Source organism: Globicephala melas, chromosome X, assembly GCF_963455315.2.
Source record: "Globicephala melas chromosome X, mGloMel1.2, whole genome shotgun sequence".
Lineage (NCBI taxonomy): Eukaryota > Metazoa > Chordata > Mammalia > Artiodactyla > Delphinidae > Globicephala > Globicephala melas.
Genome location: NC_083335.1, coordinates 79,927,147 through 79,952,574, shown reverse-complemented (window position 1 = coordinate 79,952,574; position 25,428 = coordinate 79,927,147). Strand labels below are relative to the sequence as shown.

At 37.5% G+C, this 25,428-nt stretch overlaps 1 protein-coding gene across 1 annotated transcript in view; it reads right to left on the bottom strand.

Moving 5' to 3' along the window:
- NBDY (negative regulator of P-body association) overlaps positions 1-24,933 on the bottom strand; it is a 40,747-nt gene extending 15,814 nt beyond the window's left edge. The window contains exons 1-2 of the mRNA XM_060292933.1: positions 24,640-24,933; positions 22,806-22,940 (exon numbers count right to left, since the gene is read on the bottom strand). Of these exons, the coding sequence (XP_060148916.1) occupies positions 24,669-24,875 (207 nt within the window). The 5' untranslated portion in view covers positions 24,876-24,933 and the 3' untranslated portion in view covers positions 22,806-22,940; positions 24,640-24,668. The remainder of the gene's footprint in view (positions 1-22,805; positions 22,941-24,639) is intronic.
- Between the last annotated feature and the right edge of the window lie 495 nt (positions 24,934-25,428).

Sequence of the window (25,428 nt, the reverse complement as noted above, 5' to 3'; positions counted from 1 at the left end):
ACATGTTGTCCACAAGAGACTCACTTCAGACGTAAGGACACATATAGACTGAAACTGAGGGGATGGAAAAAGATATTCCATGGAAATGGAAATCAAAACAAAGCTGGAGGGCTTCCCTGGTGGCACAGTGGTTGAGAGTCCACCTGCCGATGCAGGGGACATGAGTTCCTGCCCTGGTCTGGGAAGATCCCACATGCCATGGAGCAGCTGGGCCCGTGAGCCATGGCCGCTGAGCCTGTGAGTCTGGAGCCTGTCCTCTGCAATGGGAGAGACCACAACAGTGAGAGGCCCATGTACCAAAAAAACAACAAAACAAAAAACCAAAAAAAACAAAGCTGGAGTAGCTATTCTCATATCAGACAAAATAGACTTTAAAATACAGACAATTACAAGAAACAAAGAAGGACACTACATAATGATCAAGGGATCAATCCAAGAAGAAGATATAACAATTGTAAATACTTATGCACCCAACATATATAAGGCAAATGCTAACAGCCTTAAAAGGGGAACTTGACAGTAACACAATTATAGTAGGGGATTTTAACACGCCACTTTCACCAATGGACTGATCATCCAAAATGAAAGTAAATAAGGAAACCCAAGCTTTAAATGATACATTAAACAAGATGGACTTAATTGATATTTATAGGACATTCCATCCGAAAACAACAGAATACACTTTATGGTCAAGTGTTCATGGAATATTCTCCAGGATACATCATATCTAGGGTAAGCCTTGGTAAATTTAAGACAATTGAAATCATATTAACTATCTTCCCCGACCACAACGCTATGAGACTAGATATCAATCACAGGAAAAATTGTGTAAAACATAAAAACACATAGAGGCAAAATAATACACTACTAAATAACCAGGAGATCACTGAAGAAATCAAAGAGGAAATAAAAAAATACCAAGAAAAAAACGACCATGAAAACATGATGACTCAAAACCTTTGGAATGCAGCAAAAGCAGTTCTAAGAGGGAAGTTTATAATAATACACGGCTTTCTCTGCAAAGAAGAAAAATCTCAAAAAATCTAACCTTACACCAAAAGGAACTAGAGAAAGAAGAGCAAACAAAGCTCAAAGTTAGTAAAAGGAAAGAAATCATAAAGATCAGAGCAAAAATTAATGAAATAGAAACAAAGAAAACAATAGCACAGATGAATAAAACTAAAAGCAGGTTCCCTGAGAAGATAAACAAAATTGATAAACCATTATCCAGACTTATCTAGAAAATGAGGGAGAGGACTCCAATAAAATTAGAAATGAAAATGGAGAAGTTACAACAGACACTGCAGAAATACAAAGCATCGTAAGAGACTACTACAAGCAACTCTATGCCAATAAAATGCACAACCTGGAAAAAAATGGAGAAATTCTTAGAAAGGTATAACCTTCCAAGACTGAATTAAGAAGAATTAGAACCGGAGGGGAAGATGGCGGAAGAGTAAGACGCGGAGATCACCTTCCTCCCCACAGATACACCAGAAATTCATCTACACGTGGAACAACTCCTACAGAACACCTACTGAACGCTGGCAGAAGACCTCAGACCTCCCAAAAGGAAAGAAACTCCCCATGTACCTGGGTAGGGCAAAAGACAAAAGAAAAAACAAAGACAAAAGAATAGGGACGGAACCTGCACCAGTGGGAGGGAGCTGTGAAGGAGGAAAGGTTTCCACACACTAGGAAGCCCCTTCACGGGCGGAGGCTGCAGGTGGCAGAGGGGGTAGCTTCAGAGCCACGGAGGAGAGCACAGCAACCGGGGTGTGGAGGGCAAAGCGGGGAGATTCCCGCACAGAGGATCAGTACTGACTGGCACTCACCAGCCCAAGAGGCTAGTCTGCTCACCCGGTGGGGCGGGCGGGGCTGCGAGCTGAGGCTCGGGCTTCGGTTGGAGCACAGGGAGAGGACTGGTGTTGGCTGTGTGAACACAGCCTGAAGGGGTTAGTGCACCACGGATAGCCAGGAGGGAGTCCGGGAAAAGGTCTGGAGCTGCCGAAGAGGCAAGAGACTTTTTCTTCCCTCTTTGTTTCCTGGTGCGTGAGGACAGGGGATTAAGAACGCTGCTTAAAGGAGCTCCAGAGACCGGTGCAAGCCGTGGCTAAAAGCGCGGACCACAGAGACGGGCAGGAAACGCTAGGGCTGCTGCTGCTGCCACCAAGAAGCCTGTGTGCGAGCACAGGTCACTATCCACACCTCCCTGGGAGTCTGCAGCCAGCCACTGCCAGGGTCCCGGGATCCAGGAACAACTTCCCCAGGAGAATGCATGGCGCGCCTCAGGCTGGTGCAATGGAATTCTGGTCTCCGCTGCCGCAGGCTCACCCCGCACTCCGTGCCCCACGCTTCCCCCGGCCTGAGTGAGCCAGAGCCCCGGAATCAGCGGCTCCTTTAATCCCGTCCTGTCTGAGCGAAAAAAAGATGCCCTCTGGCGACCTACACACAGAGGCAGGGCCAAATCCAAACCTGAGCCTCTGGGAGCTGTGAGAACAAAGAAGAGAAAGGGAAAACTCTCCCAGAAGCCTCAGAAGCAGCGGATTAAAGCTCCACAATCAACTTGATGTATCCTGCATCTGTGGAATACATGAATTGACAACGAATCATCCCAAATTGAGGAGGTGGAGTTTGAGAGCAAGATTTATGATTTTTTCCCCTTTTCCTCTCTTTGTGAGTGTGTATGCTTCTGTGTGAGATTTTGTCTGTATAGCTTTGCTTCCACCAATTGTCCTACGGTTCTATCCGTCTTTTTAAAAAAAATTTTTTCATAATAATTATTTTTTATTTTAATAACTTTACTTTATTTTACTTTATCTTCTTTCTTTCCTTCTTTCTTTCCTTCCTTCCCACCTTTAGACAACGAATCATCCCAAATTGAGGAGGCGGACTTTGAGAGCAAGATTTATGACTTTTTCCCCTTTTCCTCTTTTCGTGAGTGTGTATGTTTATGCTTCTGTATGAGATTTTGTCTGTATAGCTTTGCTTCTACCATTTGTCCTAGGGTTCTATCAGTCCATTTTTATTTTTTTTCCTTAATAATTATTTATTTATTTTAATAATTTTATTATATTTTACTTTGTTTTATTTTACTTTATCTTTTTTCTTTCTTTCCTTTTTCCTTCCTTCCTGCCTTTCTTCCCTTCTTCCTTCCTCCCTACGTCCCTCCCTCTCTCCCTCCCTCCTTTCTTTCTCTCCTTCTTTTCTTCTTTCTTTCTTTCTTCCTTCCTTCCTTTCTTTCTTTCTCTATTCTTTCTTTGTACTTCTACTAATGCTTTCTTTCTACTTTTTCTTCCTTTTACTCTGAGCTGCGTGGATGAAAGGCTCTTGGGGCTGCAGGCAGGAGTCAGTGCTGTGCCTCTGAGGTGGGAGAGCCAACGTCAGGAAACTGGTCAAAAAGAGACCTCCAAGCTCCACATAATATCAAACGGCGAAAATCTCCCAGAGATCTCCATCTCAACGCCAGCACCCAGCTTCACTCAACGAACAGCAAGCTACAGTGCTGCACACCCTATGCCAAACAACTAGCAAAACAGGAACACAATCCTACCCATTAGTAGAGAGCCTTCCTAAAATCATAATAAGTCCATAGACACCCCAAACACACCACCAGTGGTGGACCTGCCCACCAGAAAGACGAGATCCAGCCTCATCCACCAGAACACAGGCACTACTGCCCTTCACCAGGAAGCCTACACAACCCACTGAACCAACCTTAGCCACTGGGGACAGACACCAAAAACAATGGGAACTATGTACCTGCAGCCTGCAAAAAGGAGACGCCAAAAACAGTAAGATAAGCAAAATGAGAAGGCAGAAAAACACACCACAGATGAAGGAGCAAGATAAAATCTCACCGGACTTAACAAATGAAGAGGAAATAGGCAGTGTACCAGAAAAAGAATTCAGAATAATGATAGTAAAGATGATCCAAAATCTCGGAAATAGAACAGACAAATGGCAAGAAATATTTAACAAGGACCTAGAAGAACTGAACATGAAACAAACAATGATGAACAACACAATAAATGAAATTAAAAATACTCTAGATGGGACCAGTAGCAGAATAACTGAGGCAGAAGAACGGATAAGTGACCTGGAAGATAAAATAGTGGAAATAACTACTGCAGAGCAGAATAAAGAAAAAGGAATGAAAAGAACTTAGGACAGTCTCAGAGACCTTTGGGGACAACATGAAACGCACCAATATTCGAATTATAGGGGTTCCAGAAGAAGAAGAGAAAAAGAAAGGGACTGAGAAAATATTTGAAGAGATTATAGTTGAAAACTTCCCTAATATGGGAAAGGAAATAGTTAATCAAGTCCAGGAAGCACAGAGAGTCCCATACAGGATAAATTCAAGGAGAAATATGCCAAGACACATATTAATCAAACTGTTAAAAATTAAATACAAAGAAAACATATTAAAAGCAGCAAGGGAAAAACAACAAATAACACACAAGGGAATCCCCATAAGACTAACAGCTGATCTTTCAGCAGAAACTCTGCAAGCCAGAAGGGACTGCCAGGACATATTTAAAGTGATGAACGAGAAAAACCTGCAATCAAGATTACTCTACCCAGCAAGGATCTCATTCAGATTTGACGGAAAAATTAAAACCTTTACAGACAAGCAAAAGCTAACAGAGTTCAGCACTACCAAACCAGCTTTGCAACAAATGCTAAAGGAACTTCTCTAGGCAAGAAACACAAGAGAAGGAAAAGACCTACAATAATGAACCCAAAACAATAAAGAAAATGGGAATAGGAACATACATATCGATAATTACCTTAAATGTAAATGGACTAAATGCTCCCACCAAAACACATAGATTTGCTGAATGTATACAAAAACAATACCTATATAGATGCTGTCTACAAGAGACCCACTACAGACCTAGAGACACACACAGACTGAAAGTAAGGGGATGGAAAAAGATTTTCCATGCAAAGGAAACTAAAAGAAAGCTGTAGTAGCAATTCTCATATCATACAAAATAGACATTAAAATAAAGAGCATTAGAAGAGACAAAGAAGGACACTACATAATGATCAAGGGTTTGATCAAATAAGAAGATAAAAGAATTGTAAATATTTATGCACCCAACATAGGAGCCCCTCAACACATAAGGCAAATACTAACAGCCATAAAAGGGGAAATCGATAGTAACACAATCATAGTAGGGGACTTTAACATTCCATTTTCACCAATGAACAGATCATCAAAAAATGGAAATAAATAAGGAAACACAAGCTTTAAATGATACATTAAACAAGATGGACTTAATTGATATTTATAGGACATTCCATCCAAACACAACAGAATACACATTTTTCTCTAGTGCTCATGGAACATTCTCCAGGATAGATCATATCTTGGGTCACAAATCAAGCCTTGGTAAATTTAAGAAAATTGAAATTGTATCAAGTATCTTTTCTGACCACAACCCTAAGAGACTAGATATCAATTACAGGAAAAGGTCTGTAAAAAATACGAACACATGGAGTCTAAACAATACACTACTTAATAACGAAGTGATCCCTGAAGAAATCAAAGAGGAAATCAAACAATACCTAGAAACGTATGACAATGGAGACACGACAACCTGAAACCTACGGGATGCAGGAAAAGCAGTTCTAAGAGGAAAATTTATAGCAATACAAGTCCACCTTAAGAAACAGGAAACATGTTGAATAAACAACCTAAACTTGCACCTAAGGCAATTAGAGAAAGAAGAACAAAAATCCCCAAATTTAGCAGAAGGAAAGAAATCATTAAAATCTAACCAGAAATACATGAAAAAGAAATGAAGGAAATGATAGCAAAGAGCAATAAATCTAAAATCTTGTTCTTTGAGAATATAAAAAAAATAGATAAACCATTAGCCAGACTCATCTAGAAAAAAAAGGGAGAAGACCCAAATCAATAGAATTAGAAATGAAAAAGGAGAAGTAACAACTGACACTGCAGAAATACAAAAGATCATGAGAGATTACTACAAGCAACTCTATGCCAATAAAATGGAAATACTGGAAGAAATGGACAAATTCTTAGAAATGCACAACCTGCCAAGGCTGAACAGGAAGAAATAGAAAATATGAACAGACCAATCACAAGCACTAAAATTTTAACTGTGATTAAAAATCTTCCAACAAACAAAAGCCTAGGACCAGGTGGCTTCACAGGCGAATTCTATCAAATATTTGGAGAAGAGCTAACATCTGTCCTTCTCAAACTCTTCCAAAATATAGCAGAGGGATGAACACTCCCAAATTCATTCTACGAGGCCAGCATCACCCTGATACCAAAACCAGACAATGATGTCACAAAGAAAGAACACTACAGGCCAATATCAGTGATGAACATAGATGCAAAAATCCTCAACAAAATACTAGCAAACAGAATCCAACAGTACATTAAAAGGATCATACACCACTATCAAGTGGGGTTTATTCCAGGAATGCAAGGATTCCTCAATATACGCAAATCAATCAATGTGATAAACCATAGTAACAAATTGAAGGAGAAAGCCATATGATCAACTCAATAGATGCAGAGAAAGCTTTCGACAAAATTCAACACCCATTTATGATAAAAACCCTGCAGAAAGTAGGTATAGAGAGAACTTTCCTCAACATAATAAAGGCCATATATGACAAACCCACAGCAAACATCATCCTCAATGGTGAAAAACTGAAAGCATTTCTACCAAGATCAGGAACAACACAAGGTTGCCCACTCTCACCACTCTTATTCAACATAGTTTTGGAAGTTTTATCCACAGTAATCAGAGAGACAAAGAAATAAAAGGAATCCAAATCGGAAAAGCAGAAGTAAAGCTGTCACCGTTTGCAGATGACATGATACTATACATAGAGAATCCTAAACAGGCTACCAGAAAACTACCAGAGCTAATCAATGAATTTGGTAAAGTAGCAGGATACACAATTAATGCACAGAAATCTCTGGCATTGTTTTACACTAATGATGAAATATCTGAAAGTGAAATTAAGAAAACACTCCAGTTACCATTGCAACGAAAAGAACAAAATATCCAGAAATAAACCTACCTAAGGAGACAAAAGACCTGTATGCAGAATATTATAAGACACTGATGAAAGAAATTAAAGGTGAGAGAAATAGATGGAGAGATATACCATGTTCTTGGATTGGAAAAATCAACATTGTGAAAAGGACTCTACTACCCAAAACAATCTACAGATTCAATGCAATCCCCATCAAACTACCACTGGCATTTTTCACAGAAGTAGAATAAAAAATTTCACAATTTGTATGGAAACACAAAAGACCCCGAATAGCCAAAACAATCTTGAGAATGAAAAACGGAGCTGGAGGAATCAGGCTCCCTGACTTTAGCGTATACTACAAAGCTACAGTAATGAAGACAGTATGGTACTGGCACAAAAATAGAAAGATATATCAATGGAACAGGTTAGAAAACACAGAGATAAACACATATGGTTACCTTATTTTTGATAAAGGAGGCAGGAATGTAGAGTGGAGAAAGGACAGCCTCTTCAATAATTTTTGTTGGGAAATCTGGACAGGTACATGTGAAAGTATGAGACTAGATCACTCCCTAACACCATACACAAAAATAAACTCAAAATGAATTAAAGACCTAAATGTAAGGCCAGAAACTATCAAAGTCTTAGAGGAAAACATAGGCAGAACATTCTATGACATAAATCACAGCAAGATCCTTTTTGACCCACCTCCTAGAGAAATGGAAATAAAAACAAAAATAAACAAATGGGACCTAATGAAACTTCGAAGATTTGCACAACAAACGAAACCATAAACAAGACTAAAAGATAACCCTCAGAATGAGAGAATATATTTGCCAATGAGGCAACTGACAAAGGATTAATCTCCAAAATTTACAAGCAGCTCATGCAGCTCAATAACAAAGAAACAAACAACCCATTCAAATACTGGGCACAAGACCTAAATAGACATCTCTCCAAAGAGGATATATAGACTGCCAACAAACACATGAAAGAATGCTCAAAGTCATTAATCATTAGAGAAATGCAAATCAAAAGTACAATGAGGGCCTTCCCTGGTGGCGCAGTGGTTGAGAGTCCGCCTGCCGATGCAGGGGACATGGGTTCGTTCCTCGGTCCGGGAAGACCCCACATGCCCCGGAGCAGCTGGGCCCATGAGCCATGGCCACTGAGCCTGTGCGTCTGGATCCTGTGCTCCACAACTGGAGAGGCCACAACAGTGGGAGGCCCGCATACCACAAAAAAAAAGAAAAGAAAACTACAATGAGATATCATCTCACACTAGTCACAATGGCCAGCATCAAAAAATCTAGAAACAATAAATGCTGGAGAGGGTGTGAAGGAAAGGGAACACTCCTCCACTGCTGGTGGGAATGTGAATTGGTACAGCCACTATGGAGAAGAGTATGGAAGTTCCTTAAAAAACTACAAATAGAACTACCATATGACCCAGCAATCCCACTAATGGGCATATACCCTGAGAAAACCGTAATTCAAAAAGAGTCATGTACCAAAATATTCATTGTAGCTCTATTTACAATAGCCCAGAGATGGAAACAACCTAAGTGTTCATCATCGGATGAATGGATAAAGAAGATGTGGCACATGTATAGAATGGAATATTACTCAGCCATAAAAAGTAATGAAATTGAGTTATTTGTAATGAGGTGGATAGACCTAGAGTCTGTCATACAGAGTGAAGTAAGTCAGAAAGAGAAAGACAAATACCATATGCTAACACATATATGTAGAATTTAAGAAAAAAATGTTATGAAGAACCTAGGGGTAAGACAGGAATAAAGACAGAGACCTACTAGAGAATGGACTTGAGGTTATAGGGTGGGGGAAGGGCAAACTGTGACAATGTGAGAGAGAGGCATGGACATATATAAACTACCAAACGTAAGGTGGATAGCTAGTGGGAAGCAGCTGCATAGCACAGGGAGATCAGCTCTGTGCTTTGTGACCGCCTAGAGGGGTGGGATAAGGAGGGTGGGAGGGAGGGAGACGCAAGAGGGAAGACATATGTGAACATATGTATATGTATAAGTGATTCACTTTGTTATAAAGCAGAAACTAACACACCATTGTAAAGCAATTATACCCCAATAAAGATGTTTAAAAAAAAAAAGCAGAAACTACCACACCATTGTAAAGTAATTATACTCCAAAAAAGATGTAGAAAAAAATAAGGAGAAATAGAAAATAAGAAAAGACCAATCAAAAGTAATGAAATTGAAACTGGGATTAAAAATCTTACAACAAACAAAAGTCCAGGACTGCATGACTTCACAGGAGAATGCTATCACATATTTAGAGAAGAGCTAAAACCCATCCTTCTCTAACTCTTCCAAAATACTGCAGATGTAGGAACACTCTGAAACTCATTCTATGTGGTCACCATCACCGTGATACCAAAAGCAGAGAAAGACACTACAACAAAAGAAAATTACAGACCAATATACTGTTGAATATAGATGCAAAATTCTCAACAAAACACTAGGAAACAGAATCCAACAACACATTAAAAGGGTCATATACTATGGTCAAGTGGCATTTATCCCAGCGATGCAAGAATTCTTCAATATACGCATTTCAATCGATGTGATACACCATATTAACAAACTGAAGAAGAAAAACCATTATGATCATCTCAATAGATGCAGAAAAAGCTTTGGACAAAATTCAACATGCACTGATGATAAAAACTCTACAACAAGGGGGCATTAGGTAACCTACTTCGACATAATAAAGGCCATATACAACAGATTCACAGCAAAATCATTCTCAATGGTGAAAAACTGAAAGCATTTCCTCTTAGATCAGGAACAAGACAATAATTTTCACTCTCACCACTGTTATTCAACATAGTTTTGGCAGTCGTAGCCACGGCAATCAGAGATGAAAAAGAAATAAAAGGAATACAAATTAGAAAAGAAGAATTAAACTGTCACTGTTTGCAGATGACATGATACTATACATGGAGAATCCTAAAGATGCCAACAGAAAACTACTAGAGCTAAGCAATGAATTTGGTAAAGTTGCAGGATACCAAATTTATACACAGAATTCTCTGGCATTCCTATACACTAATGATGTAAAATATGAAAGAGAAATTGGGGAAATACTCCCATTTACCATTGCAACGAAAAGAATAAAATATCTAGGAATAAACCTACCCAAGGAGACAAAAGACCTGTATGCAGAAAATTATAAGACGCTGATGAAAGAAATTAAAGATGACACAAATAGATGGAGAGATATACCATGTCCTTGGATTGGAGGAATCAACATTGTGAAAATGACTCTACTAGCCAAAGCGATCTACAGATTCAGTGCAATCCCTATCAAACTACCACTGGCATTTTTCACAGAACTAGAACAAAAAATAGCACAATTTTTATGGAAACACAAAAGACCCCGAATAGCCAAAGCAATCTTGAGAATGAAAAATGGAGCTGGAGGAATCAGGCTCCCTGACTTCAGACTATACTACAAATCTACAGTACTCAAGACAGTATGGTACTGGCACAAAAACAGAAAGATATATCAATGGAACAGGATAGAAAGTCCATAGATAAACCCACGCACATATGGACACCTTATCTTTGATAAAGGTGGCAGGAATGTAGAGTGGAGAAAGGACAGCCTCTTCAATAAGTGGTGCTGGGAAAACTGGACAGGTACATGTAAAAGTATGAGATTAGATCACTCCCTAACACCATACACAAAAATAAGCTCAAAATGAATTAAAGACCTAAATGTAAGGCCAGAAACTATCAAACTCTTAGAGGAAAACATAGGCAGAACACTCTATGACATAAATCACAGCAAGATCCTTTTTGACCCACCTCCTAGAGAAATGGATATAAAAACAAAAATAAACAATAGGAACCTAATGAAACTTCAAAGCTTTTGCACAGCAAAGGAAACCATAAACAAGACCAAAAAACAACCCTCAGAATGGGAGAAAATATTTGCAAATGAAGCAACTGACAAAGGATTAATTTCCAAAATTTACAAGCAGCTCATGGAGCTCAATAACAAAAAAACAAACAACCCAATCCAAAAATGGGCAGAAGACCTAAAGAGACATTTCTCCAAAGAAGATATACAGACTGCCAACAAACACATGAAAGAATGCTCAACATCATTAATCATTAGAGAAATGCAAATCAAAACTACAATGAGGTATCATCTCACACCAGTCAGAATTGCCATTATCAAAAAATCTAGAAACAATAAATGCTGGAGAGGGTGTGGAGAAAAGGGAACACTCTTGCCCTGCTGGTGGGAATGTGAATTCGTTCAGCCACTATGGAGAACAGTATGGAGGTTCCTTAAAAAACTACAAATAGAACTACCATATGACCCAGCAGTCCCACTACTGGGCATATACCCTGAGAAAACCAAAATTCAAAAAGGGTCATATACCAAAATATTCATTGCAGCTCTATTTACAATAGCCCGGAGATGGAAACAACCTAAGTGCCCATCATCGGATGAATGGATAAAGAAGATGTGGCACATATATACAATGGAATATTACTCAGCCATAAAAAGAAATGAAATTGAGCTATTTGTAATGAGGTGGATAGACCTAGAGTCTGTCATACAGAGTGAAGTAAGTCAGAAAGAAAACGACAAATACCGTATGCTAACACATATATATGGAATTTAAGAAAAAAATGTCATAAAGAACCTAGGAGTAAGACGGGAATAAAGACACAGACCTACTGGAGAATGGACTTGAGGATATGGGGAGGGGGATGGGTGAGCTGTGACAGGGCGAGAGAGAGGCACGGACATATATACACTAACAAACATAAAGTAGATACCTAGTGGGAAGCAGCCGCATGGCATAGGGATATCGGCTTGGTGCTTTGTGACTGCCTGGGGGGGTGGGATAGGGAGGGTGGGAGGGACGGAGACACAAGAGGGAAGAGATATGGGAACATATGTATATGTATAACTGATTCACTTTGTTATAAAGCAGAAACTAACACACCATTGTAAAGCAATTATACCCCAATAAAGATGTTAAAAAAAAACAACGTAGGAATAAACCTACCTAAGGAGACAAAAGAGCTGTATGCAGAAAACTATAAGACACTGACGAAAGGAATTAAAGATGATACAAACAGATGAAGAGATATACCATGTTCTTGGATCAGAAGAATCAACATTGTGAAAATGACTATACTACCCAAAGGAATCTCAAAATTCAATGCAATCCTATCAAAATAACAGTGGCAGTTTTTACAGAACTACAACAAGAAATCTTAAAATATGTATAGAGACACAGAAGACCCTGAATATCTAAAGCAGTCATGAGGGAAAAATACGGAGCTGGAGGAATCAGACTCCCTGACTTCCGACTATACCACAAAGCTACAGTAATCAAGACAATATGATATTGGCAGAAAAACAGAAATATAACTATAACACAAAGCTACAGTAATCAAGACAATATGATATTGGCAGAGAAACAGAAATAGATGAAAGGATCAGGATAGAAAGCCCAGAGATTAACCCAGCTACCTATGGTCAACTAATCTGTGACAAAGGAGGCAATGATTAACAATGGAGAAAAGACAGTCTCTTCAATAAGTGGTGCTGGGAAAACAGGACAGCAACATGTAAAAGAATGAAATTAATAACACTCCCTAACACCATACACAAAAATAAATTCAAACTGAAATGGAGACTTAAATGTAAGACTGGAGATTATAAAACTCTTAGAGCAAAACATAGGAAGAATACTCTTTGACAAAAATCACAGGAAGATTTTTTTGATACATCTTCCAGAGTAATGGAAATAAAACCAAAACCAAACAAATGAGACCTAATGAAACTTCAAAGCGTTTCCAAAGCAAAGGAAGCTACAAACAAGACGAAAAGACAACCCTCAGAATGGGAAGAAATATTTGCAAATGAATCAACTGACAAAGGATTAATCTCCAAAATGTATAAAGAGCTCATGCAGCTCAATATTAAAAAAACAAACAATGCAATCCAAAACTGGGCAGAAGCCCTAAATAGACATTTGTCCATAGAAGACATACAGATAGCCAAGAAGCTCATGATAAGCTTCTCAACATCACTAATTATTAGAGAAATGCAAATCAAAACTACCATTAGGTATCACCTCACACCAGTTAGAATGGGCATCATCAGAAAATCTATAAACAACAAATGCTGGAGAGGGTGTGGAGAAAAGGGAACCCTCTTGCACTGCTGTGGGAATGTAAATTGATACAGTCAGTATGGAGAACAGTATGGAGGTTCCTTAAAAAACTAAAAGTAGAATTACCATATGACTCAGCAATCCCACTACTGAGCATATACCCAGAGAAAATCATAATTCAAAAAGACACATGCACCCTAATGTTCATTGCAGCACTATTTACAATAGCCAGGTCATGGAAGCAACCTAAATGCCCATTGACAGACGAATGGATAAAGAAGATGTGGTAGATATGTACAATGGAATATTACTCAGCCATATAAAGGAACAAAATTGGGTCACTTGCCGAGACATAGATGGATCGAGAGACTGACATACAGAGTGAAGTAAGTCAGAAAGAGGAAAACAAATATTGTATATTAATGCATATATGTGGGATCTAGAAAAATGTTACAGATGAAGCGGTTTGCTGGGCAGAAATAGAGACAGAGATGTAGAGAAAAAAACGTATGGACACCAAAGGGGCAAAGTCGCGGGAGGGGGCGTTTGGTGTGACACACTGGGAGATTGGGATTGACAAATATACACTAATATGTATAAAATGGATAACTAATAAGAACCTGCCGTATAAAAAAAATAAATAAAATTCAAAATAGTGTAAAAAAAACAGGAAAATAAATAAGGAAACACAAGCTTTAAATGATACGTTAAAGAAGATGGACTTAATTGATATTTATAGGAGATTCCATCCAAAAAAGACAGAATACAGTTTCTTCTCAAGTGCTCATGGAACATTCTCCATGATTGATCATATCCTGGGTCACAAATCAAGCCTTGGTAAATTTATGAAAATTTATGAAATCGTATCAAGTACCTTTTCCTACTACACCACTATGAAACTAGATATCAATTACAGGAACAAATCTTTAAAAAAAACAAACACATGGAGGCTAAACAATACATTACTAAATAACCAAGGGATAACTGAAGAAATCAAGGAGGAAATAAAAAAATACTTAGAAACTAATTACAATGAAAACATGACAACCCAAAACCTATGGGATGCAGCAAAAGCAGTTCTAAGAGGGAAGATTATAGCAATAGAATCCTACCTCAGGAAACCAGAAACATCTTAAATACACAACCTAACCTTATACCTAAAGCAATTAGAGAAAGAACAAAAAAACCCCCAAAGTTGGCAGTAGGAAAGAAATCATGAAGATCAGATCAGAAATAAATGTAAACAAAATGAAGGAAACAATAGTGAAGATCTATGAAATAAAAGGTGGTTCATTGAGAAGATAAACAAAATTGAAAAACCATTAGCCAGGCTCATCAAGAAAAAAAGGGAGGGGCTTCCCTGGTGGCGCAGTGGTTGAGAATCTGCCTGCCAATGCAGGGAACACAGGTTCAAACCCTGGTCTGGGAAGATCCCACATGCCGCGGAGCAACTAAGCCCGTGCGCCACAACTACTGAGCCTGCGCGTCTGGAGCCTGTGCTCTGCAACAAGAGAGGCCGCGACAGTGAGAGGCCTGCGCACCGCGATGAAGAGTGGCCCCCGCTTGCCACAACTAGAGAAAGCCCTCACACAGAAACGAAGACCCAACACAGCCAAATAAATAAATTAATTAAATTTTAAAAAAAAAGAAAAAAGAAAAAAAGGGAGAAGGCTCATATCAATAAAATTCAAAATGAAAAATGAGAAGTAACACCTGATACTGAGGAAACACAAAGGATCTTTAGATATTACTACAAGCAACTATATACCAATAAATTGGACAACCTGGAAGAAATGGACAAATTCTTAGAAAAGCACAACCTTCCAAGACTGAATCAGGAAGAAATATAAAATATAAACAGAGCAATTGAAGGACTGAAATTGAGACTGTTTTTCAAAATCTTCCAACAAACAAAAGCTGAGTACCAGATGGCTTCACAGGTGAATTCTATCAAACATTTAGAGAAGAGCTACCAACCATCCTTCTCAAACTCTTCTAAAATATAGCAGACGGAAGAACACTCCCAAACTAATTCTACGAGGTCATATCACCCTGATTCCCAAATTAGACAAAGATGTCACAAAGAAAGAACACTACAGGCCAATATCACTGATGAACATAGATGCAAAAATCCTCAACAGAATACTAGCAAACAGAATCCAAAACACATGAAAAGGATCATGCACCATGATCAACTGGGGTTTATCCCAGTAATGCAAGGGTTCTTCAATATAAGCAAATCAATCAATGTGATAAACCGCATTAACAAACTGAAGGAGAAAAATCCATATGATCATCTCAATAGATGCAGAAAAAGTTTTTGACAAAATTCAACACCCATTTATGATAAGAACCCTTCAGAAAGTAGGTATAGAAGGAGCTTACTTCAACATAATAAAGGCTATATATGACAAACCCACAGCCAACATCATTCTCAATGGTGAAAAACTGAAACCATTTCCTCTAAGATCAGGAACATGACAAGGTTTTCTATTCTCACCACTATTATTCAACATAGTTCTGGAAGTTTTAGCCACAGCAATCAGAGATGAAAAGGAAATAAAAGGAATCCAAATCAGAAGAGAAGTAAAGCTGTCACTGCTGATGACACGATACTGCACATAGAGAATCCTAAAGATGTTACCAGGAAACTACTAGAGCTAATCAGTGAATTTGGTCAAGTAATTAATGCACAGAAATCTCTTCCATTCCTATACACTAATGATGAAATATCTGAAAGAGAAATTAAGGAAACACTCCCATTTACCACTGCAACAAAAAGAATAAAATACCTAGGACTAAACCTAGTTAGGGAGACAAAAGACCTGTACTCCAAAAACTGTAAGACACTGATGAAAGAAATTGAAGACATAAAAACATGGAAAGATATACCAGATTCTTGGGTTGGAAAAATCAATATTGTTAAAATGACCATACTATCCAAGGCAATCTGAAGATTCATTGCATTCCCTATGAAAGTACCAGTGGCATTTTCCATAGAACCTGAACCAAAAATCATAAAATTTTTATGGAAACACAAAAGACCCATAATAGCCAAATCAATCTCCAGAAGAAAGAACAGAGGTGGAGGAATCATGCTCCCTGACTTCATACTATACTACAAAGCTACACTAATCCAAATCATACGGTACTAGAACAAAACAGACATGTAGATCAATGCAACAGGATAGAAAGCCCAGAAATAAACCTACACACTCACAGTCAATTAATCAATGACAAAGGAGGCAGGAATACACAGTGGAGAAAAGACAGTCTCTTCAATAAGTAGTGCTAGGAAATCTGGACAGCTACATGTAAAAGAATGAAATTACAACATTCTCTAACACCATATACAAAAACAAACTCAAAATGGATTAAAGACCTAAATGTAAGATTGGATACTATAAAACTCCTAGAGGAAAACAAAAGCAGAATACTCTTTGACATAAATCACAGCAATATTTTTTTGGATCTGTCTCCTAAAGTAAAGGAAATAAAAGCAAAAATAAACAAATGGGACCTAATCACGTTTAAAAGCTTTTGAAGAGCCAAGGAAACCACTGACAAAATGAAAAGACAGCTTAGTGAATGGGAGAAAATATTTGAAAATGGTATGACCTATGAGGGATTAACAACCAACATATATAAACAGCTCATACAGTTGAACATCATAAAAAAAACCCAACTAAAAAATGGGCAGAAGAACTAAATAGACATTTATCCAAAGAGGAAATGCAGATGGCCAACAGGCACATGAAAACATGCTCAACATCACTAATCATCAGGGAAATGCAAATCAAAACCACAAGATAACACTTCACACCTATCAGAATGGCTATCATTGAAAAGAGCACAAATAAAAAATGTTGGTGAGCATGTGGAAAAAGGGACCATTTTATACTCTTGTTGGGAATGTAAATTGGTGCAGCTACTGCGGAAAACAGTATGGAGGTTTCTCAAAAAACTAAAAATAGTACTACCATATGACCCAATAATTCCACTCTTGGGTATATATCCAACAACAACAAAAAACAGTCATTTGAAAAGATACATGCAACCCCAATGTTCCTAGCAGCATTATAATTGCCAAGATATGGAAGCAACCTAAGTGTCCATCAACAGATGAATGGGTAAAATTGGGTACACACACACACACACACACACACACAATGGAATACGACTCAGCCATAAAAAAGAATGAAATTTTGTCATCTACAGCAACATGGATGGACTTGGAGGGCATTATGCTAAGTGAAATAAGTCAGACAGAGAAAGACAAATACTGTGTGATATCACTTATATGTGGAATCTAAAAAATACAACAAAGTAGTGAATATAACAAAAAAGGAGCAGACTCACAGATATAGAGAACAAACTAGTGGTCACCAGTGGGGAGAAGGGGGAGGGGCAGTATAGGGGTGGAGGAGTGGGAGGTACGAACCATTGGGTATAACACAGGCTCAAAGATGTGTTGTACAACGTGGGGAATATAGCCAATATTTTGTAATAACTGTAAATGGAAAGTAATCTTTATAATTGTATGAAAAATTTTTTAAAAAGTTAAAAAAAATCCATGTACCCATGTCTTGGTTTCCAAATACTGTCTCCCACTAAATGGTACCAGAGATCCATAGAGAAATGGTCAATGAGTCAGGAAACACCAGACAAACATGAAAGTAAAAAAGTAAGGAAATATTGAACTCAAAGTATACATCAAAGAATGATGGGAATATGTCAAATAATCAGAGAATCCAGGTTGAATGGGCTGCCACTGGGACAATTTGAGCATTAAAATAAATTATGATAGCAATAGCGTATTCATGAAATAAAGTAAAAAAAATCTGTGTGCCAAACTAAGATAAATAAATAAATAGATGGAGGGGGAAAAAAGCTCTTCCTTGAAGTAGAATACAAACTAATGTAGTAAAAATGATGATGTTTGAAAATGACCATTTTGCAGCCTTCATAGTAATAACTGATGTGGTAAAGAATTATCAATAGATATTAAGGCCAGTGGATTTTAGTTTGATGAGGAATAGGATATCTACACAGTTTCAAAGTACCCCCAGCAAAATTATTAACTACAAAGAGGAAAACGGAACTTTATAGTGGATTAATCTAGCAAACATCATCTGAACAAAGTAATCAAGGTTAACATTTCTTCTAAGGGGTCAAATCAATATTATACGCCACTGATATGCTGCCCTAAGAACAATTTATTACTTCTCTGACATTCCTGCCAAAATGCATAATCTATACATAATAATGAGGAACTGGCATGCAAATTTAAACTTAGGAACAATCTACAAAATAACTGTTCTGTAGTCTTCTAAATTGTCAATGTCATGAGAGATAAAGAAAGGTTGAACTGTTCCAGGTTAATAATAAAAAAAAAAAAACTGAAGAGACATGAGAACTAAATGCAATGCATCATCTTGGATTGAAATTTTGATCAGGAAAAGAAAATAGCTATAAAAGACATTATTGGGATAAATAGGTGAAATTGGAATATGGCCTAGATAATAATATTGGAACCCCAATTTCATATACTACAAAACTATAGTAATCAAAAGAGTATGGTGCTGACATAAAAACAGACATACAGACCTTGGAACAGAATCGGGAGCCCAGAATAAAATGCTGCATATACAGTCCACTAATATTTGACAAGGGATCTGAGAGTACTTAATGGAGAAAAGATAGTCTATTTCATAAATAATGCTGAGGAAACTGAATATTCACACAAAAAAGAATAAAACTGGAGCCCAATCTTATACCACTCGCAAAAATTAATTCAAGATAGATTAAAGACTTAAAGGTAAGGATCTGAAACCATGAAATTCCTAGAAGAAAACAGGGAAAAAGCTTCTTGATATTTGTCTTTGCAATGATTTTATGGATATGACACCCGAAGCATAAGCAACAAAAGCAAAAAATAAACGAATGGGACTATACCAAACTAAAAAGCTTCTGCACAGAAAAAGAAATGATTGACAAAATGAAAAACAAACTATGGAATGGGAGAAAATATTTTTAAAACATATATCTGATAAGAAATTAATATCCAGAATATATAAGGAACAGAAAAACAAGTAATCTAATTCAAAAAGGTGCAAAAGACCTAAATAGACATTTTTCCAAAGAAGACATATCTGGCTAACAGGCACATGAAAAGGTACTCAACATCACTAATCATCAGGGAAATACAAATCAAAAACACAATGAGATATCTCACACTTTTTAGAATGGCTATTAACAAAAGCAGGAGATAACAAATGCTGGTGATGATATAGAGAAAAGTGAACCCTTGCACATCCCTTGATGGGAATGTGAACTGAAATATCTACTATGGAAAGCAGTATGTTGGTTCCTCAAAGAATTAAAAATAGAACTACCATATGATCCAGCAATTCCACTCCTTGGTATATCTGAAGGAAATGGAATCACGATCTCGAGATATCTGCAACCCCTATGTTTACTGCATCATTATTTACAATAGCCAAGATGTGGAAACAAACTAAGTGTCCACTGACAGATGAATGGACAAAGAAAAAAAAATACACAATGGAACATTATTCAGCTATAAAAAAAAAGGAAATCTTGTCATTTCTGACATAGTGGATAAACCTTGAGGGCATCAGGCAAAGTGAAATAAGTCAGACAGAAAAAGATAAATACTGTATGCTCTCACTTATGCATGGAATCTAAAAAAACTGAACTCATAGAAACAGAGAGTATATTGGTGGTTTCCAGGGGTGGTAGGGTAGGGGAAATGGGTGAAGGTGGTCAAAGGGTATAAACTTTCAGTGGTAACATGAATAAGTTCTAGGGATCTAATATAAAGCATGATGTATATTATACTGTAATTAATACTATAGTTATAGTATATATAGTTATATAACTATAGTTAGTAGAGTTAATACTATAGTATAATGACTACAGTTAACAATTCTGTATTGTATACTTAAAAGTTGCTAGGAGAGTAGATCTTAAAAGTTCTCACCACACACACACACAAAAATAGTAACTATATGAGGTGATTGATGTGTTAACTAATCTTATCCTGTGTAATCATTTTGTAATATATACATGTAGCAAATCATCACACTGTACACTTTAAACTTACAATGTTATATGTCAAATATAACAGTATGGAGGTTCCTTAAAAAACTAAAAATAGAACTACCATACGAGCCAGCAATCCCACTACTGGGCATATACCCTGAGAAAACCATAATTCAAAAGGACACATGTACCACAATGTTCATTGCAGCGCTATTTAGAATAGCCATGATATGGAAACAAATGTCCAATGACAGATGAATGGATAAAGAAGATGTGGTACATATATACAATGGAATATTACTCAGCCATAAAAAGGAATGAAATTGGGTCATTTGTGGAGATGTGGATGGACCTAGAGTCTGTCATATAGAGTGAAGTAAGCCAGAAAGAAAAAAAGAAATATCGTATATTAGCGCATATATGTGGAACTTAGAAAAATGGTACAGATTAACCTATTAGCAGGGCAGGAATAGAGATGTAGACATAGAGAAAGGACATGTGGATATGGTGGGGGAAGGAGAGGGTGGAACAAAGTGGGAGATTAGGTTTGACATAAATACACTACCATGTGTAAAATAGCCAGTGGGAACCTGCTGTATAGCACAGGGAACTCAGCTCAGTGCTCTGTGACAACCTAGATGGGGCGAGGGGTGGGAGGGAGGTTTAAGAGGGAGGGGATATTGGTATACATATAGCTGATTCTGATTCACTTCATTGTACAGCAGAAGCTAACACAACACTCTAAAGCAATTATACTCCAATAAAAAAATAAAGCTGGAAAAAATGAACTATAATAGAGCTTACATTGTCCATTTGAAATACATGTTCTCCCAAACTCATCCCTTTTTCAGTGAGTATGAGTGGATAATCTTGACAATAAAGGTTTATGGAACAAAAAATTGGAACAATGTCCAATTTCTATTTTGACACATGTACTGAGGCTATGTAAGAGAAAGGCATTATTCTGAGGAAATATACACTGAAGTATTTACAGGTAAAGGAGCATGATGTCTGCAAGTTACTCTCAAATAGTTCAAAGAGAGAGAAGGAGGGAGGGGGGAGGCTTAAGACAGGGAAGGGAAAGGGGAAGGGAGAGTGAGAGGGAGAAACAGAAATAGAGAATTATAAAGCAAACATGGTAAAATGGTAATTGGTGAACCTGGGTAAAGGGTGTATGGGAGTTTTTTGTAATATTCTCAGAACTTTTCTTTAAGTGTAGAATTAGATCAAAATAAAAGGTTTAAAATCACAAGTGTAAATATCATCAATAACTCCATCACTGAATAGCGTAATCAGTTTCCCTATGTATTTAATGAAAGAAAAAGTTTTATATTGCTGAAATCTATTGGGATGAGGAGCCAGTGTATAATTTTGTTTTTGTTACCAGAAGAATAATAAAGATGAAGTTTAACTGTAACTGGATTAATAATTTCACAATATGATTTCTAAAAAAGAGATCATATGTATGTAAATTGAAACAAAACCAAATAACTCATGAGTCAAAAAAGAAATCATAAGAGCAATTAGATACTAATAATTGAATAATAATAAAAATACTACACATAAAAACCTGTGAAATTCTTCTAAAGTGGTATGTAGTGGAAAACTTCGTTATAAATTCTTATTTTAGGAAAGAAGATTTAAAATTACTGAGCTAATGGTCCAAATAAATAAATTAGAAAAAGAGCAAACAAAAAGAAAGTAAAGAGAAAAATAAAGATAAAAGGAAAAATTATAAAAATAGGGGACAAAATATTCAATGGTGAGGCCTGATGAAACCAAAAGCAGGAAATACATTAGAAAACTGAATATTATAATTTATCACACAGTCACAGTGTCATATTAATGGAGGAAAATACCCCACATGATCATGGCAGTAGATACAAAGTATTTGGAGAAAAAACTCCATACTCATTCAGAATAAAAGCTCTCAGCAAACTAAGGATACAGAGGAATTTCTTTAACCCGAAAAAGAAAATCTACTAAAAATGGTGAAATACGTATAGTTTCCTTGTAAATTCAGGAGCAAGACAAGGAAATCCTCTGTCACTGCCACTATTTCTCATTGTACCGAAGATCCTAGCTAGCCCGGTAAGACAAATTAAAAAATAAATATTGGAAAGGAACAAACTGCCATTATTCACAATATAATAAATTAACAGATAATCCAGAGAACCTACAAATTATTAGAACAGATATAAATCAGAAAGGTTACAGTGTATAAAATCAGTATGTAAAAATATCAATCGTGTTCTCATTTACGGGCAATAATCTGAAAATGTGGTTTAAAATATACATTTCACAGTAACAGCAGGAACTATAAGGTAATTAGGAATGAATATAGCAAAACAGCTTATAGATAACATTATTATTATATGGTATATATGCTTTCATATAATGTAGAAAATGGTTTCAATTTATCATTTGGTGCTAGCTTTTTGTTTGGCTAGTTATATTTAATGTGTCATAATCAACTCTTATTCCTGCTCCTTCCTTAAAAAGTTTTTGGTAAAGAGATTACCTTAAAAATCACAACTTCCTGAAGCAGGACATCAGAAAAGCAGGGTAGCGTTGTCAATAATCTTCATTGTCTTCACTGAATAATTATTTTATGGATGCACCAAGGAAATGGAGTCATACTGCAATCCCTCAAAGACTGAAAAATAATAAAATAACATTAAATCATTTCTTCTGTTACTGTTCATCTCTTTCCCCTGGGCTCCTCAAGTCCTTATGCTTTACCATACCCCCATTGCAGTTATATATTCATGAAAAACAGTTATATAGACAGTAGTAGAAGGGATCTATTGCATAGTAATTATGAGCAGAGACTTTAGGAAGCTTTGTAGAACAGTGTCTGGCACATAAAGATGTTCAGTAAATATTTGCTATTATTATAATTTTCAATGATTTGAGTCACTGGAGGAAATTATGTAGCTCTTGCACTTTTTGCCCTGTACAACCTTCTTTGTTTTCTGTTTGAGCATTGCTATCCCTATGGTGCCTCCCAGCCCCAACTCTACCCCTTTGAACAAAGAGGTAAAGTTGAGGGAAATCAGGCAGTAAGGAATGACTGGGTGATGCCTCCAAGCACAATAGAGCTCATTCTTTTTCTATGCACTACCACCAAGCCCCAAGTCCTGAACTCCCTTAGTTGCCACTGTTATCCCATCATTCATTGACCTATTTATTCAAATATCTGTTTCACTCCTATGTGCTTTGGTTATCCATCCCCTACAGCTCCCAACATAATGCCTAGTCCATTGCAAGGGCTTCTTAAAGGTTTGTTGCATGAATGAAGAAAGGATGCCCTGTCTCCTTTGGATTACAAGAATCTGTGAGGTTTCGGTCAGCGTTTGTTTTTTGTATTCTATAAGCTCATCTAAATAGAAGATCATTTTTCTGATAGTAAAAACTGGACTGCTAAAATACAATACTTCCTTGAAAATCTTCAGTGGCTTCCACTGCTTATGGATTAAACTGCATACTCCTTAGCATAACATTTAAAGCCCTGCAGCACTCTATCTCACCTAGTTCTTCTCATACATTCAGAGTTATAGCCAAGTTTTCCTAGAACAAGCCTGCCTTGGGAAAGGTAAGCCAGAAAAACATTCTCTCCCCCTCCACATGGCAGATGTCACTCACCCTTTAAGGTCCACCCAGAGTTACCCCTTTCTCTTTGATGGCTCAAGATTACTACCAGGCAGAATGATTTGGTCCATCTCGTCCCCCCCGCCCCCGTGCTTCCTAAATACCTTGAACAAGCAAACATTATGGCACTTGGGTTTGAGTTACCATATTGTAACTTTTTGTTTTTTACTAATTGAATTCTCCTGCCATACACAGAGAAGCACACACCTCTGAAGGCTCACCTTACAATACTGCTACCACAGTGCTAGCCATAGGAATTAGGCCTTCAATATAATGTTATTGATCTTGAACCAATCATTTTTTGAATGGAAAAGTTTCAAATATACACAAAAGTAGCAAGAACAGTTTAATGAATCCCCATGTATACGTCACTCAGCTTTAACAATTATTAACTCATGAACATTTTGTTTGTACCCCTCACCTTGGCCCTACTGAATTACTTTCAAGCATATCAAAAGATTAAGTCTACTTCTTAAAAATATAACCACGATTGTCATAGCTAATATATTAAAATAACTACTTAATGTTATTAAATATCCATAAATTCACCCCCACATATTTTGTGAAAGAGCTATTTAATGCCTGCATGTTCTTTCTTCAACTTTGAAATCCTGGAGAGAATAGGGAAAGGGAGAAGGAGATCTGGGAAAATATATAATTAAGTTTCAGAGAGCCTGGATATCCCAAATGAGAAAGAATCTGACCTGGTTTGGGGTGAGAGAAGTATATTGTACTATTTCTCCGGAGAAGGTGGGTGCGACTTCAGGCCCGGTGATGCTGGAGGAGGTGTGGAAGGGAGAGGGGTACTACCTCCGTTGGGGGTTCCTTCTGGATAATCCCAACGTGGAGCTAGGAGGCAGCGCTTTTTTGGAGGCTTGATTTCCCGCGTGTTTCCAGGCTGGAGCGTGGATCTCCCGGAGGTACAAGGTTGGTCCCCCATAAGGATTATAGGACCCGGGTGTCAGCTCTCTCCGGTGGGCCCTGGTGAAGCCAAGAGACCGGAGATGGCGGCGGGTCCCCTCCAGGCACAGAGCTTCCTCCGGGTTTCGCTTTTTCCGTATTTCCTGTATCCTGAGACGTATATCCCCTCTCCGCCTCGCTCCCTACCCCACCACATTTTAACGTTTCTACAAGGATGGGTCTTTAAAAAAACGATGCTCATATTTAATATAATGTTTTCCCCATCCCGCCCCCCAGTGTAACTAAATCTGTGAACAGTCTTATACTGTCTATGAAATTCTAAGTTACAAGAAATTTAGGTTTACTCATAAGTGGTAAACTCTGCGTAGATTGTTGAAAGGCGCTTGGTGTGGGGGCGGGGCGGCGGGGGGGGGAGGAGAACAAAGAGGTGATTGAAGAGCTAAGAGCTTTACGATCTAGTTGCAGAAGCACAACACAGAGCCATGAAACAATCTACGACCATTTAGAAAGCAATATACAAACGTCTTAGTTGACTAAAGTGCAGAATAGCACACCAGCCACCAGCACTGACC